At 42.3% G+C, this 17,543-nt stretch overlaps 2 protein-coding genes across 2 annotated transcripts in view; one reads left to right on the top strand and one right to left on the bottom strand.

The window, feature by feature from the left end:
* Positions 1 to 393: 393 nt before the first annotated feature.
* IKBKB (inhibitor of nuclear factor kappa B kinase subunit beta) lies at positions 394 to 16,516 on the bottom strand. Its single transcript, XM_039366861.1, has 21 exons — positions 16,345 to 16,516; positions 14,559 to 14,653; positions 13,995 to 14,112; positions 13,475 to 13,544; positions 13,140 to 13,228; positions 12,072 to 12,161; positions 10,836 to 10,960; positions 10,234 to 10,341; positions 9,996 to 10,125; positions 8,875 to 9,069; positions 7,827 to 7,941; positions 7,558 to 7,681; positions 6,265 to 6,416; positions 5,648 to 5,709; positions 5,063 to 5,172; positions 4,396 to 4,445; positions 4,113 to 4,212; positions 3,802 to 3,949; positions 3,231 to 3,358; positions 1,341 to 1,431; positions 394 to 960 (listed from the first exon to the last, which is right to left on the bottom strand). Exons 1-21 carry the CDS (start codon positions 16,477 to 16,479, stop codon positions 895 to 897), a joined length of 2,301 nt encoding a protein of 766 aa, XP_039222795.1. The 5' UTR covers positions 16,480 to 16,516; the 3' UTR covers positions 394 to 894.
* PLAT (plasminogen activator, tissue type) overlaps positions 16,479 to 17,543 on the top strand; it is a 45,020-nt gene continuing 43,955 nt past the window's right edge. The window contains exon 1 of the mRNA XM_039366862.1: positions 16,479 to 16,617. The gene's annotated coding sequence lies outside the window, so the exon portion shown is untranslated. The remainder of the gene's footprint in view (positions 16,618 to 17,543) is intronic.

The following is a 17,543-nucleotide window of genomic DNA, read 5'->3' as shown; positions in this document are numbered from 1 at the left end:
TGTTTGATTAATGCTACTTTAAAAATCCTAAATGTTCTCTGGGACCAAACCAGCCAAGATAGAAAAATTCATTGTTCGAGGGGTTGCATGACATTTCTTTCTGTAACACAGTTTTGCTGACAAAGGAAACTATTTAAAACTGGTGCTCTCTCAAGTAGAAAAACTAAATTCTTTTATATAGTTCTTGATAGAGAATAAATATAGTAGCAAGCTAAATGACCCTTTCTTCGCCACTGGAGAAAGGCATGCCGAATAGCAGCACTCACCATTTTGGATATGTTATTTTTCTTCTATTTCCTTCTCAAGGAATATCATTATCAGAATGTGTGCCTTTCAGATACTATCAATTAAACTGCTTAACAAATAAATTAATAAAATAGCTACTGTGTCTGCTTCTGTATTAGAAATGGTAGTTTATATCCTTTATTACAACAGTACATTTTCTTCCATTATGGTCTACCATAAAAATATAATAGGAACATCCTTTACAGTTGAAGCTCTCATGGAAATCAATGCACATTCTGTCCCACAAATATATTTAGAGCAATACTAATGGTATTGTATGATATGTGGAAGTGTCATATTAAGAGTGCTCCAAATTCTTTCCTTGATGGGAATGGAGAATCTTGTGTACATCCGTGTAACAAAATGTATGTTAACTATCTTCAGTGTCTGCAATTAAGCAGTAATATGGAAACAGGCACCACCAGGTGAACAACGAAAGCCATACAGAAAAATATACTTTATATACAGCTGAGTAAGAATCAAATACAAACTTAGGATCACCCAGTAGGCTGCAGATATAGATTTCTGACCAAGAACAGCACTTACAGTAAGATCTGGTCATCAACGTGATAGAAAGTTAATTATTTTGTGATTAAATTAAGATTATTTTCACATCTGAGTTTGTTCTAGGCTTTTTCTTTCTTCTGGAAGTTTCAGCCAACTCCAGTCCAAAGTCTAAATATAAAGAAAATGCATGTTCCTATTAATGTACTCTGCATTTGTTAACATAGATAAACCAGGGATGGGATGGACAGTTTTCCCACACGAGAAACCAGGACTGCTTGGGGAAAGTTGATGCCCTGCCCCCCCCCCCCATGATGTTGCCTGGTACCCCAGGCCAAACTGGAACAGCCCATGGGGCAGATGTGGTCTGCATGCTATAAAATGCTCAGTTCTGAGGCAGACCAATAGATATGTGAATTAAGTAAATTCTCCCCTTTTTAAGTTTTCCTCTATCTCTGTTTAAGCAGTATGACTAGCTGGCTGAAAAATGAGAATTGCTTTTACTACTTTTCTCCTAACCCATCACTTTATAACTGAGGATAAGAAATTACCATGAAGCTGTGCTCTTGATCCTTCATTGTATCAACCATGACATTCTCCAGCTGACTGCAGAGGCTGTGAGATTCCTCCAGCAGATCCTCACTAAGAGACAAAATTATAAAAGGAAACTATAAAGACATTTCACACGGAAAATGTTTGGTATGAAGAAATGCCATCTCCTAACTCACTGCATACTTTTGTCAGGACAAGCAAACTTAAGAAGTCTCTTACTAGCCCAATTAAAATAGTACTTTTTTTTTTTTTTTTTGCAAAATAACTGATTTTTTTCCAAAACGCAAAAAGTTTCAAAGGACAATCCACTATGTTCTTAAATAGTATTCAAGAAAATAAGTGTAAAGCTCCTGAATTAATAGATATATTTCAGCTAATAACATTGCTGCACTGTGTTCTGTGTATTTTGACATCTTGAAGCATATACGTTTGCTTTTAGAGCTCTCTACTGTTCTCTAAATATAAATCACAACGCATCATGTTACTCATTCAAGTGTCCCTTATCTCTTTTAAAAAAGTGAAAGATAAGTTTCCTTATGAATTGGAAGTATTTCGGCAATGCTGCTCTACTACAAATTTGGCAGTGCAGTTTCCAACAGCTGTTTCTATTTTGAGCATGGAGTGTGTGTGTGTGTGTGTGTGTGTGTGAGTGAGAGAGAGAGAGAGAGAGAGAGAGAGAGAGAGATGCATTGAATGGATGCCAAAATGGGAATGCTGTGCTGTATATCAGAACTTGGAGACATACATTTTAACTTAAGCAGGTATGAGACAGGAGCTGAAAATAAGTTGCTGCTGGTCAAGAGCAGACAAAGTTTTAATTCATTTATTTAATGCTGGTAATCTATGAGATTGAAAATGGACACGCAGTACCACTTCCTGCTCAAATATATTTTCATTTATCCTATATAAAGCCAGACAGAAATATAACTTCGGTTTCGCAGCTACTAAGATTGTTGGCCGAGCAGGTACAAAATTAGCCAAGGAAATGATTGAAGCCTGGGAAAAGGGCCCCTTGTCCGTCAACAGGAGTACTGATTTGAAACCACCTTATCAAATACTTAGGGAGTTGAGGACTTGGCAACGCAAGGAAATAATAGCCAATCATTGGCCATCAACACACCAATCAACCAATAGGAAGTCACTGCATAAATATGAAGCATAAAATAGCCCAAAGCACCTATTCCAGTAGAGAGAAGTTCCCTAAAGATGGACTCTGAAAGCTTGGAAGAGTTAAACCTCTGGCCCTGGTGACCGACACAGATTGGATCTTGCAACATTATCCTGGGACACCTATATCTGCCTTCATTTGTGAGGATTATAACTGAATAATGTGCTAAGGAAGGCTCTTGTCTCCTGGATGATTGGCTCAAAAGTGTTAAAGACTGAAATATTTTTCTATTGCATTACATGATGCTGCACTGCTGAGCAGGACCATGACACCCTTCCCTATGACTTCTCCCCTTCTGCAAACAAGATCAACCACAAAAAGGACACTGATCTTAATGCAAAACAGAACAGACGCCTGTTTCTCCGCGCAATAACTCTGAAAGTCCCTGGTTGACCTTGGTTAATCTCAAAAAGCAAAAGGGGACTGGATCAGACAGGCTTTCTGGACAGAAGGCCAATTTCAAGGTGAAGGGGAGGGAATCCCAGAAGGCAACAATGCAAACTATTTCTAAACCATTACCGTGAAATTACATTAAGTTCAACTCAAAGAAGGCCCAATTTGGAATATCATCCCAAAGATCTTTTTCTCAAAGATTAATGGAAGCAGTTAAAGCACAACGGTAGGAAATGATGTAAACCGTAGCTAAGTACCTGCCCTGCTTCAACTGACCAACTGCAGGACCAGATATCCCAATTTAGAAGCTAACAATTTTCACCGTTACCTTTTAATCCCAAAATCCACTAAATGGTTCTGTGGAGTTGGAACCTGGAGTGACAGCTGACCAGGGTGATTAGGACGCGATATGTTGATACTATCTGGGCTTCCACTGACTGGACCACGGACTTTGCTCTGCGGAAGGAGGAAGTAAAAAAAAGGTGTTTTTGCATGCAAACTGGAAATTGGGTGAACTAATGGGATGCCTTAAATCAACATGGTGTTTCTTAATTGCTTCCTTCCCAATACGACGGAATTGGAGCATTTCCCACCAAGTAGATTTAGATAACAGGTAATCCTTGACTTATGACCACAACTGAGCCCAAAATGTCTACTGCTAAGTGAGACATGGGGGTTTTGCCTCATTTTATGTCCTTTCTTGTGACAGTTCTTAAGTGAATCCCTGCAGATTGTTGGGGGAGGGGGTCAACAGGCTGACCGCTTAGAGAGGGCTGTAAAGCACAGTGAAGTGGTATATTAAGTCTAAGCCCCATTGCTATTTTTCAGTGCTGTTGTACCTTTGAATGGTCACTAAATGAAAGGCTGTAAGTCAAGGACTGTGATGAGATTTCACTCACACATGCAATTTTCAGGAGGTTCCAGAGCTCTTTCTGTCGTTTCTCCTGAAGCCGGACAACTGTTTTCTCGTCTTCGTGCATAAGAATCATCACCTCATCCACTTTTGGAAACAGTTCCAGGGCCTTTTGCTTGCAGACCACGGTATTACTGCAAAAATGACAACCAAATCACCTGTTGGTAGCTGAACCACAGGAGGCCAGGATAGTACGGTTAACTTTAGCTCTCTGCGTACGGGCAAGTATTCCCCTGCTATGCCTGCATTCCAAATTAGCAGCCTACTTGCTTTAGAAGTGAATTTGGAGAGTCTTACCTGAGCTGAACGTACAGGAGGCGGACCTTCTTCTCAAACGTCTGGATTGCCTGTAGGAGCAATCGTACTACTTCTTGGCTGTCCCCACTAGTCCTTTGATCTAGAGAGCAATGAGAAGTGTGCAAAATACGATGAACTATTTTGGACAAGAGGAGAGATAAAAGAGACATTGCTCAATTCTGCCATTGGTGGAGGGTTCAAGAGCCTCTCTTTGGTTTTAGGTATAAGGTGGTCTCTGGACTAAAATATGGAGGAAGACTCCAATATTTTGTAGAACATTTACCTCTTGGTTTTTCTCTCAGTTTCCGGTACAAGTCCCTTGCCTGGTTCTCCCTATTTAAAATAAAAATTGAGAAACGAAGATCTCAAATATTGCTGTTCAAGAATTGTAATTCTTCATATACAGCTAGGTTGATGGAGAAAACAGTCTACTAATTACAAGGTATTCCCCTCCCCCTACCCCCCCTCCCAAATAAAGCAGCTACTACAATGCAGTTAAAGAGGAAAGATGGAGTAAGACTTTACTCCATTCTAGGCATGTCCTCCTATCAATTAGACACATATTTCTCTGTCTCCACTCTAAAGAAGGAACTGCTTCAAGGAATAGAAAATAGCTCCTGGTATGATTTATGGTCCAGCAAAATTTGTATCCTAATTTCCCCAGTCCCAAATGGCAGCCCTGGCAACACCAAATAGTTCAACATTTTCAGTCGTGGCTGCCTCAGGAATGTTGGGAGTTGAAGTCCACAAATCATGAAGGAGCCACAGTTCCCCACCTCTGCCTTAGGAGGACAGATGAATCAAATATATCATATAAATACAACTTATTAATTTTACGGAATCCTGAAAAAAGGCCATTCATTGCTGCTCCAAATGAATGAATATTGGAATAGATCCTTTTCAGCAGGATTATGACTGCTAGACAAGTAGTATCAGAAGCAACAACTCACAGGTCATCCAAAGAACTCCCTTGTTTTCGGCCCTGGGGGATTCTCTGCAGCTCTACAATGTCTGTCTGCAGGGCCATTGTCTTCTTCACCAACTGCTCCACATCTTCCTCCTTTCAGAGGCAAAGAAATGGTACAAAGGAGGAATAGCAGAAAAGGTTGTTTGGCCTTAGTGAGTTACATGCAGAATTACAGAGTTAAAAGGGAGGTTACATGGAGGTCCACTCGTCTTGTTCAACAAACCAGGGTTACAGTTCTGATTCGGAGCGATGTATGAAAGGAGCCAATGGACGTGAAATGCTTTAAATCATTCAGAGGACACGGTGGACATTCAATAACTGATATACTATATTGAATTGAGTCCTCATTCCTTTGTCTTCCTATACAGGTAGTCCTCGACTTGAGCCCAAAATTTCTGTTGTTAAGTGAGACAGGAGGGAGTTGAAGTCCACGAGTCATAAAAGAGAAAAGGTTGCCTATCTATTTGCGTCTCAAAGACTCTCCCTTTAGAGACCTTGGCCAGCCTATACAAGAGCAGGGGAAAATATGTGTTCTATCACATCTAACTTTAAGTAAAGTACAACATACTCTTCCACGAAGCTCTACAGTCTGTTCCATCTCCTTCCAAGCAAGAAGTAGTTTCTCAGAAGCTGCAAGAAGAAACACCACCGTGATTTTAAGTTTGGTTTTAAAAGAAACAAGCGCTCCTTTCTAAATTAATAAAATGACTATTTGAGCTTTTTCGTTAGCGTATAATAAAAAGTTTAAAACGTCGATACCCTGGTGGGGAATACATTGATTTAGACAACCTGGGACTCTATTTCTGCTCATCCTATCATGTGCCAATCTAAACATTTGCACATGAGAAGATACCTTGTATTCAGAATAGAATCAAACCAGTAGAAGCACCATTCAAAATGCACTGTAGGTCCAGGATGCAAATTCTAGATAGATAGATAGATAGATAGATAGATAGATAGATAGATAGATAGATAGATAGATAGATAGATAGATAGATAGATAGATAGATAGAGATATATAGACAGAATGGATGGAATGGATGGGATGGACGGACAACCTAACTCAACTCATGCTGCTTCCTGCTGCATTATTATAATATTATTATTTAGCCCTGAAATAAATCAAAACTAGGAAAAAGGACTTCTAACAACTGCTCATGTCTTATCAAAGAGAATAAAACTTACTGATTCCAAATTCAATTTGCTCATTGTATTTCTCCAGGTCAATCTGGATGCTGGTTTTGAAGAAGTCCAATTTTGCCTTCAGCTGTTGGGACAGCGAGGCCATCGTATTCTTCATCTTGGAAAGAGTGCTGTTGTGACGTAGCAGGTTCCGCCTACCAAGCCAAGGGGGAAAGAGAGTCACCCGCTGCAGAGACCCAACAGACACGGAAGGACCTTTTTTTACTATTAATAACAGAGACATTCAAGCTACAAGTAAGACGTAATGCAGAAACTTTCTTTTTTAAATCCTGTAACGTTTTAATTTTTATTGAGTAAAAACAAAAAAGCAAGAAAGGAATACTGTAAGCCACCTAGAGTCAGCCATTGGGAACCGGGCCACATAAGAGATGGGCAAGAGTGTGCAATAAATTGCATTTGTGCAAGTGGCGCATGCATGTGCAAAACCATCCCTTCTTTCCCTCCCCCCGCCACCAGTCCACAGAGCCAGAAAGGTTGAGGACCACTGCTGTAGGGAGATGGGTAGCATAAAGGTTTAATAAATAAATACAATATATACAAACATTCTTGAACTAGATCAGGGGTAGGCAACCTTGGCTCTTTTATGACGCGTGGATTTCAACTCCCAGAATTCCTGAGCCAGCATGGCTGGCTCAGGAATTCTGGGAGTTGAAGTCCACGCGTCATAAAAGAGCCAAGGTTGCCTACCCCTGAACTAGATGAACCTGAGAATTAATACCATTTTGAAATTTCAGAAGGCATTTGAACAGAGCCTCTGGGCCAGCATTTCTCCGTGTCAGAAGGTTTCAGATGCATGCTGGCTGGGGAATTCTGGCATCTGAAATCCACACATTTTAAACTTGCTGAGGTTGAGAAACACTTTGGGATAAGCCGAATCGTTTTAGGCAAATAAATGTAAATTACAACAGAGTTCCCCAACCGGCTGGGGGTGGGGTGGGGAGGGAATGGTTCCATGCGGGCACATGTGTGTGTGTAGCTTCATTTGCATGAACAGCAGGCACATGCAACCACCGCTCATGCAAATGGAGCACGCATGCACTTGCCCGCTGCTTGGACAAGTGGGGATGTGTGTGCACATGGGCACTTCCCCGCCACTTCCGTGGCCCAGTTCCGAACTGCTCAAGGCGCAGTAATGGGCCATGGCCTGGGGCTAGGGGATCCCTGACTTAAACAGCCCATGTTTTTAAGATGGCACGGTGGATAAAGAATTGGGAGAATGGGGTCAAATACAGAATGGTCCAGAGTTAACAGAAAGACACATTGACAGCCCCTTACATTGCTGCCCGTTGACCCTTCTGAAGCTGATTGAAGTCCTCATTCAAACTTCGGATTGCATGCCAGACCTGACCCCACACTTTGCGCAACTGCAAGAAGGGGAGGATCCTTTTGGGATCTTGAACTGAGGAAGAAATATATAATCATTAAGAATGACAAGACAGAGAGATGGAGACTACCCCTAATTCTATATCTGGCTACAAAAGCTCTTTACTGGAGCCTCTTATGCAAAAAAAATAAGGAAGTTTCTTCCCATCCCAGATTCTTACGGATGCAGTTGATGCTTTCTGGATTGGGCCGTGGAGCGGTCTGAGACTCATAGGCTACTTTTCGGCCATCGAACAGGAAGAAAAGGTTGGTATCAGCAGCTGTGGCATCATTAAGCTGAAAGGGGAAAAAAACATTCCATTTGAATGATGACACTTGGTATCAGTGAAAGTTTCCTTGATCATATCCAAGATCCCGCTTTGGGAGTCAAGGCAGGCACAGATCATTTCTTCAGGAGTCATCTTCCATCCCATTCTTGTTATTTCACGCAACTGAAAATTATGGATCATTTTCAAGCATTTCCTACAGAGGAATCTCTTCCCCAGTTCTAAACATCAATACTTTTAAAAGGCAGGATCGTATGTTTCGTTGTTGTTAGTTGCGAAGTCGTGTCCGACCCATTGCAACCCCATGGACAACGTTCCTCCAGGCCTTCCTGTCCTCTACCATCTTCTGGAGTCCATTTAAGTTCACACCTACTGCTTCAGTGACTCCATCCAATCACCTCTTTCTCTGTCGTCCCCTTCTTCTATTGCCCTCCATCTTTCCCAGCATTAGACTCTTCTCCAGTCAGTCCTTCTTTCTCATTAGGTGGCCAAAGTATTTGAGTTTCAACTTCAGGATCCGGCCTTCTAAAGAGCAGTCGGGGTTGATCTCCTCTAGGACTGGCCAGTTTGATCACCTTGCATCATATGTTACATTGGCTGTTTACTTTCTTTCAGCTCTCAGGTGTTAGGATACAGCCTTTTATAACAATTTTTCCTTCAGCAGGCCAACTGATTAGCTTAAGGACATAGAATTTTAAGTTAAATTTGCAAAATTACAGCATTAAACTGAGGCCGCTTTATCGCTAACCAACTGTGGTAGGGCAAAAATATTCTCTCTTCCGTTTCAGAAAATGGATGAAGAAATTTAGAAAATGATTTTGTTTGAGAAATACATCCACCCACTAATTAAAGGCTTTTAATTAGTAAAATAGGGTCGCTGAAAATATCTGTGCATCAGCCACAGTACCCTGAGTGCCACTTAGTGAAAATGTTGCAGACTCACCTTTATGTCAGACAGATACTGAACGTCAAGTTTCTCAGGGAATAACACCAGTCCTCCTTCTTGTAAAAGTTCTTGGTTCTGCTCGGGGATGCCGGTGTCTGCCTGGATCTTAACCTTTATGCTCTGCAAAGTTTCTCCCTCTGCTAGAGGATACACGTGCACTGAACCCGTTACCATGTTTAGAATATGAACCAGCTGGAAAAAGAAACGCTCATCAAGCAACAGAAATGCAAAAACAACAACAACAACAACAAAGCAACACAGATGCTGTTCCTAAAAGTTCCTTCCCTCTTCTTGTCAATCGGGTCTCACATTAAAGCAGGTAGTCCTCAACCTATAACAATTGAGCCCAAAATGTTTGTTGCTAAGTGAGACAGAAGGTGAATTTTGCCCCATTTTAGGACCATTCTTGACATCGTTGTTAAGTGAATCGCTGCAGTCAATAGGTTAGTTAAAGGAACTTGGCTTCCCCCATTGACGTTGCTTGCCAAAAGGTCGCAAGAGGGGATCACGTGACCCTGGGACACGGCAATCATCATAAATGTGAGTCAGTTGTCAAGCGTCTGAATTTTGATCACGTGACCACACGGAGGCTGCATCAGTTGTAAGTGAACTATCACAGCAATAATCATGAGTCAAAAAAACTTTAAAAAAAAAGAAAAGAAAAAAACTGGTTCAATTAAATGAAAATAACACTTTCCTTGCTCTATTTTTTTTATCTGGCTAACATGTTAAATATATTTTGGACACATATCCAAACTTTTAAAACCTTAAACAGTACCTAACACTTTTAAATAAAACTAAATTCTCCTTCCCCGACTGTAGGTATTTGTGAACTGCAATGCCCATAACGCCAAACTAAGGCCCTCTAGGTTTTACAATCTATGCCCCCGGAGAGCATTATATTGTGTAACTCTGCATCATCCTCCATCAGCACTCCAAAATGTGCAATCAATGATTTCACGAAACAATAGGGTAAAAATCTATGAAGTAGCTCCATGAGCTGGGATACCCGAAACAACATCTTACATCATCCGGACTTCCAATTGGTCCGTGTCTACCGATAGCATACACCTTCCTAAATGTCACTCTTCCTATTTCTCCCACCTGGAAGAACCTACCTTTACATTCAGGATGTCATCCAAAGCCTTGAAGCAGCCATTGGTGCCGTAGGTGGGATGAGTCCCTCTCTGCCGCGGCTGCCATTTGAGCATCAGCTGCAGCCATTTCTCCAGTCTGTCAGCCAAAACACTAGGAACACAAGCATGAAATAGTGAACGTGGGAAGGAAGACAACTACTGAAGAGGCTGAGGGATGGGGGAATTGAATTGGTTCTTTGATCGACATATAATCCATTACCTATTTAGGTTGTTGGGGTAGGGCAATTTGCTAGAAAATTTCACTTCTCCAGATAAATCTTCAAAAACAACAATATCCAGCTCACTCTTCTGTCGGACTTTTGCATGCCTAAGAGAATAAAGGGAGGTTTGTATATAAGGTATTTCAGTCCAGCATATGCCTGCTCCTTTCATACAGGTAATCCTCAAATGACAACCACAATTAGGATCAAGTTTCCGGGCCAATTTTAAATTTTGGGTGGCCATTGTTAAGCAAATCAGCGCAATCATTAAGCAAAGGTCGTGGTCCTAAGTGTGAACCAATTCTTCCGAGTAGGTATCTTTTTGGTCAGAAACTGGCAAAAAGCGTCGCAAACATCGCCAGGTGATCGTGGGACACTGCAACCAGACCAACAGGTGAGTCAGCTGCCAAGTGCCCAAACTGGGACCACATGATGGTCTGTCTGTTTGCGGCGTGACATTTTAACAACAGCCAGAAGTGCTTTCCAGGCCATGAGGCAGCCATTCTCGTTCCATCACAATTTAAAATGTTCATTAAGCAACCGATTGTAAATCAAGGACTACCTGTAATAACGATTCCAAGGTATAAGATGTCTGAATTACCATTGTACCGGTTGCCAGGTGGGAAGGAAAGGCCGGAAACCGGTTATGCACTCAAAAGCCAGGGTGCCAAAGCTCCAGTAATCCACTGTGACTGTGTATTTCTGTTGTTCTAGCAGTTCGGGAGCCTAGGACATGAAGAACACAAAGCTGGCTACCGAGGCAATCCCATAGTTGCCTACACAGAAAGCAAAACCCAGGAGTTGAATAGGACGTATTTTCCATTAGGGAACATTCCTCTATCCACGGAATCTTCTTTAAAAGGAAGAACTCTTCTGACCATCCCTTCCTTCCCCTTTCCCCCATAAAGCCCAAGCCTGCTAAGAACAATGGACGGGTGAGAACTCACAAAAGGAAATAATTTTTGACACATCTGTCATGGAATTTACTACTATAAACTACAGTGATGTTTGCCTAGGTCATCCGGGTCACGGCTGTCCCAAAAGTGCTTTTTCAAGAGGTAACTGGACTTTCTTGTTTTTCTTTGAAGACGTTTCGTTTCTCATCCAAGAAGCGAAACGTCTTCAAAGAAAAACAAGAAAGTCCAGTTGCCTCTTGAAAAAGCATCTGTGGTACAGTGATGTTTATTACGTTAGAATGAATTTGAAAAACGATAAGATCAATCCACAGAGGAAGAGGAAGTGGAGTTGGGACAGCTCTGTTCGTTTTATTACCTACAAGGGACAAAATCAATACGGACCAGACCATACTGTATACAGTAAAAAAAATTAGGCTGCTCTCTGCCAGGAAGACAAAATATTTACGTGTCGTAACTGAAATGCTTTCCCACAATGGCATCCTGGCAACCTGCTCATCACAAATTCAATATGCTGATGTTCTTCAGGGCAAAGCACTGGCTCAGTAGTTAAGATATTAGGCTTGTCAGCTGGAAAGCTGGCAGCCCAGATGCAAGACCCGAGCGCCAGGCGATGGAGCGAGCTCCTGTCCTCGTCCCAGCTCCTGCCAGCCGAGCCGTTCAGAAGCATGCAAATGCAAGTAGATAAATAGGTGCCCACACAGCTCCGGGACATCATGCTGGCCACATGAGCGGGGAAACATCTTTGGACAGCTCTGGCTCAATGGCCTTGAGATGGGGAGGAGCACCGCCCCCTACAGACGGCAATGACTAGGGGGGCAAAATCCACAGGGGCTCCTTTACCGTTACCTTATACTCTTCATACCTGAAATCTTACTGTACAATTCGGAAAGCCCCACTACTTATTCTAAAAGAGTGCTTACCAGATACTGCAAAGTCCCAACAAAGGATGTGCAGAGACTGCCTTGATCCAATTCTTTGGCATAGCCCAAGTCAATGATCTTATGTATTAACTAAAGAAAAGCACAAGGATGACATATGTGAGCATGCTAAGAATGCTGGGAGAGAGAGATGCAATGTATGGTCTGGGTTCGCTCAACTCTCTAAGGCCAAGTAGGCTGGATTATTATTTAACATGTTGTGTAAAATCAGCTAATACGATTGGTAAACCATGTTTTATACTGCAGAAGGTGGCCTAGACACAGACTATTGTAGATTATTCAATACATTATAATCAGTATCTTGTATAAATATAACTGCATTTTACTGCAAACCTTTAATGGGAAGTGGTGTATCAATTATTTAAAACAACCACTCCCTGGAAAGATACAATTAAATGCCTCTGGCAAGACCACAGAGTTGTCTAGAATCCTAACCCTTTCTTGTCACAGGAAGGGGGCCACCGAAGTGATGTACAGCATGGCTGAATTTGGAAAAAAGATCCACAAAAACCAGCCTGCCTACTAAAGCTGAACAGCAAGATCTCCATACAGTGTTATCTTCCAAAAAGTTTCTGTTACAGTACCTCACCATAAAGCACTATGCACAGTTCAAAACATACTGTGCAACAAGTCAAGAACTGAGCAAGAGGGAAAGCGCTGAGTAAGAGGAAAAAGGTTCCTAAGCCCTTTGTACACAACTCAAAGAAAGCAGCCCTGAAAGTATTGTTTACACCACCCAGATGGGTGGCCTTCAACTCCCAGAATTTGCTAGCCAGCAACCCTGACTGGGGAATTCTGGGAGTTGAAGTCCACCCATCTGGGTGGTTGAGGTTGAGAAACAGTGAATTATTTAATTAAGCAAGCGAATGAGCATAACTACCTCCAGATTCCATTTCCTTCTTTTTTTGACTAAACGTAAGAGGTCCATCTCTAAAGAGTGAGTAAAAGCCATCCTCAGCCTTCCCCTTATATTTGACAGAAGGGAAGAGCTATGTCTAACCTCCTGCACCTTATGAGGAATGAGGAAACATACCAGAAGAATCCACTCACCCTCTCTTCACCTTGTTGCAAAACTATGTTCTCTGGTTTCAGGTCTCTGTGAATGATTCTGTTCTCATGAAGGTAACGCAGGGCTGAAGCTGATATTGAGAAAAAAATGACAACCAACCAAGTCCATCATATTAAAGAAATACGCCACTCTGTTTTCAGACAAACTGAACCGGGTTCAGAAAGGTAAGTCAGGTGGATCAAAGGAACAGAAACCATGGTTTACATGGAGAGACTGAAGAAGCTGGGTTTGCTTAGGTTTGAGAAAAGATGGCTCTGGAGAAGCACTTCTTGAGGATCTCTTACTTTAGATTTGGCCCCCAATATCTGACACTTACCAATGTCTGATAATAAAATGTGGATTTCTTTCTCACGTAGGCCACAGCAATTCTCAAACTGGTTCAGATGCTATGGAAGAAGAAGAAAATAACTTATCTCTATATAAGTTTTGCATTTTGCAGTATAGCCAAGTAATTCTGTTTTTTTTTTCACGAATCTGTCACTTCGTTCTACAAGGGGAGATCTGTCAACTAACAAATAACATTTCCAGAACTGACTTTCAGAACTATATCAAGTCTAAATGTCTATGAAGATTCTCAGTCATCCAGGTCGTGTCCCAAAGGTACTTTAAAGTACAGTTGGAAAAACTTTACAAAACAGCATACTAGAGCCAGCCTAGCTATGCTGACTCAGGAATTCTGGGAGTTGAAATCCACGAGTCATAAAAGAGCCGAGGTTGCCTACCCCTGGTCTAGACCCATGCCAGATTTTCAGGCAAGACCCTAATGATGCTCTGGAAAGTGAAAAGTATTTTCATTTCTTTCTGACGTGCAGTAATATAGGTGCCAAAAGACTCACCCTTCTAAGATCTCCTCCTTGACAATATTCCATAGCCAGCAGTGGCAAGTCATTGGGGGCAACACTTTGCATGCCTTCTGGAACATCACGGGCAGCCACCACATTGGGATGGTTTAAACTATGAGAAATAAAACACATAGAGAATACACAAAAGCTCGTGCAACCCTGGCACTCCACTTTAAAGCAATGACTTTATTGAATGCCTGTATATATTCAATGCTTTACATATATCTCAAAGGTTAGATTCTCTCAGAAATAGTCAAAATTGGCAACCCTGGATGCATGTCAGCGCCATCACTGTTTCTATTTTCATAGGCTGAGGGTCTTGAGATTTGGCTCTACCAAGGTGGGACGTTGGGTTTAAGACAAAATAAGTAATTCTTTTTTTCAAATGACACACAAGGAGGCTCCACACTTTGGATCAAGTTAGCCGTGCCATCTGGTATTTGACATCGGCTAAATAAATACTTATGCAACAGGATTATAATCTTCCTGATAATTGCTAAATCAAATGACTACTTCTCACAATATTTGTGGAAACTTGTGTTTTACAGTATTACTCACCGTTTCATGATCTGTATTTCCAAACACCATCTTTCTCTGTTGCGGAGGCTCAGCTCCTGACGACACTGTTTGATTGCAATTTGCTCTCCAGTTTCCTATAAAAAGAGGAATTTTTTTTGTTCTTTCTCCAACAATGCAAATACAATGTGAAGACAGTTAAGCCCTCAGGAACTGTAGCAGAAGTGTTAAGCTAGCTTTATACTTCATGTAAGCCATGATATGTTTTAGTCACGATTTATCTTTGAGATGCACCACTATATAAATTTGATAAATATTAAATAAACTATGGCAGTCAGTTTATACATAAATCTTAGTTAATATTTGACTATATCAAACCCATATAAGCTACTTTATGGCTTAGCATAATGAATGAACTCTGCCAGTGTGCTAGAGGAATATCAAAAGATCTTGTTAAATCCACAACAGCCCTTTGATAATTACTTTGATATTTCATATTGTGACAGAATGTTTTTTTTATTTTCTTGTTCCTCTTCTCTCTATCATCTTTCACTAGAGAGCCTCTTGTTAGGATCTGTAGAGATCCATGAGACAGTCATTTTCTCCCACCAATCTGTCATTAGCAGAGAAACAGATCCTTTGGGAGGTAAAATCACATGCTTTCTTGCTGAAATCCCCAGATCCACCCTTACTGTCAGCCTGGCAATTCTTACATTACCTTGCATAGAATAGAGGACACAACTTCAGTATGCTTTCTCCAATCTGACTATTAAGGATGGTTGACAACCACCCTATTGCTGACAATGATGGAGCTGTAGTGAATATCTCTGGAAAATGTCAAGTTGAAGTAAGCTGAATCCATGTTACATATAATTTGGCCAAGTTCTCTTTTGTCAAATGGTGTTTCCATTACCCCTTTTCTGTTGCTTTAGACTTCACTTTCCCTTTCTCTCTTCCTGAATTAAAGCTTTTATGGCCTTATGGTTATATCAAATATATGGGGGAAAAAAATCAAAGATAACATTTCACACAATATGAGACGAGAATTCTGGTTCCTGCAAGCTTCCATCACAATAATTTGGAAGAGCAATACATTTAGGGTTTTCTATTGGCATTGTGAAATCTAATCTTAGCTATGATTTGAATTTCTTTTTTGTTGACAAAGAGTTAAAGAGTTAAATGGGAGACTAGAATAGCTATGTCAAGCTTATTAGCTCCCATCAGCTAGCCATATCCTTTATGGGTTTGAATCCCATAAAGGGTATGGCTAGCTGATGAGAGCTAATAAGCTTGAAATAGCTTTGTCAACAGAAAAGAAATTCGAATGTGTGTATGTGTGTGTATGTGTGTGTGTGTATATATATATATATATATATTCATACATATCTATATCTATATGAGGTTGATAAATAGGTAGATAGATAATAATGGATAAATACAGATAGCAATATATAATATAGATTACACACGCACACACACACATTCACATATATACACATATTTTTAAATTCTCTTTTAATATGGCTGACTTTTAAAACCCCTCTCAGAGGCGGGGTGGGGGGAGGAGTAAGTATGTGACCCGTAAGTGAGGGCGAGAATTGGCAGGAGCACCAGGAAGGGGAAAAGGAAGCTGGGCAAGGAGGCCCCCGACCCAAAGCCCCCGCTCTGCGCCCCTCTATCCCCGGGTGGGGGGGGGGGAAAGGAGGGGAGGGGAGGAGCCCCACTGCGGCTCGAGGGCGCGACGGCCTCCCCCTCCCTTTTCCCGCCAATCCGCGTCAGGCAGGCGCGTGCGCGCGAGCGAGCGAGGACGCGCGCGGGGCCCGCTCACCTTGTGCTGCCACCGGATGACGTTGCCGAAGCCGCCGGTGCCCAGCCGCTCGCGCATCTCCCACGGGCCGCAGCTGCTCAGGGGCTGCAGAGGCGCGGGCGGCGAGGGCGAGGGCGGCGGCGGCGGCAGCGGCATGGCTGGGCCGGAGGAGGCCGGCGACAGCCTGAGGAGAAAGCGTTACCGCCTCAACAGCAGCAGCAGCCGCGCTAGGCCACTTCCGCGTCGCGAGGAGGAAAGAGGGCGGGAGCAGCTCCGGAGGAGGCGGGGAGCCGGGTGAGCGAGGCCCGGCGTCGGGGTCGCGCTACGGACGAGGGAAGGCCCGCCGAGGCTCCAGGCCGCAGCGCCCTGGCCTGCCACTAGAGGGCAGCCAAGAGCCGAGTTCTTGAGAGGCTGGGCTGCCCCCTGTTGGCTAGCAGAGGCTTTGCAGTCGCTGCCAGCCCTAAGGTGGACTCTGCAGGTTTAGAAGAGCACAGGTAGTCCTCGGCTTAAAGTAGTTCATTTAATGACCGTTGGAAGTTACCTGTGGCCCTGGAAAAAGTGATGGGATAATTTTTCACGCTTATGAATGTTGCAGCATCCCAGGGTCATGTCATCAAAATTCAGGCCCTTGGCAACTGACTCATATTAATGACGGTCTCAGTGTCCCTGGGTCATGTGATTTGCAATTTTCTGACAAATGAGGAAGCCAGATTCATTTAAGAAACAGGTTGCTCCTTATCAACTGCAGTGATTCACTGTGGCAAGAAAAGGCGAAAAATGGGGCAAAACTCATTTAACAAAGGTTTCATTTAACAACAGAAATTTGGGGCTCCATTGTGGTCGTAAGTCAAGGATTACCTGTACTACAAAACCAGATTGGCTTTGGCCTGCTTTCAGAGAAACGGCTGGTGCAATTGGGGGTCTGAGTGGAGGGACCTGCAATTGCCCACCCTTTTCAAGTGGGTTCACACAACCTGCTGAATTCGAAATCCAGGTTAGCCAGTATGTAATAGCCAAACCAGCCAAACATATTTTGCTCTGCTCTGATTCACTTTGCAGATTAAGACAAAGTTTGGATTCTCAAAACACGCTGAATCACAATCACCCCATCTTGTTTTGATCTTGTACAGCAGGTTGTTCAAATGTAGCTACTGACTCAAAAATCTGCCAGCAACATTGTATCAATCCAGCCATAGCAGACATGTCAAACTCGTGACGTC

This window comes from Crotalus tigris, unplaced genomic scaffold (genome assembly GCF_016545835.1).
Source record: "Crotalus tigris isolate CLP2741 ecotype Arizona unplaced genomic scaffold, ASM1654583v1 scf7180000020455.750797, whole genome shotgun sequence".
Classification (NCBI taxonomy): domain Eukaryota; kingdom Metazoa; phylum Chordata; class Lepidosauria; order Squamata; family Viperidae; genus Crotalus; species Crotalus tigris.
The sequence above is the reverse complement of the archived record's forward strand: the minus strand, read 5'-3'. Positions and strand labels throughout refer to the sequence as shown.

Coding starts and splice junctions, on each gene's coding strand:
- IKBKB (XM_039366861.1), bottom strand. CDS start 16,479: ATGCCGCTGCCGCCGCCGCCGCCCTCGCCCTCGCCGCCCGCGCCTCTG. Junction 7,682..7,826: donor AGAAAGCATCAACTGCATCC/GTAAGAATCTGG, acceptor TTTCTTCCTCAG/TTCAAGATCCCAAAAGGATC. Junction 4,213..4,395: donor ACTGAGAGAAAAACCAAGAG/GTAAATGTTCTA, acceptor ATTGCTCTCTAG/ATCAAAGGACTAGTGGGGAC.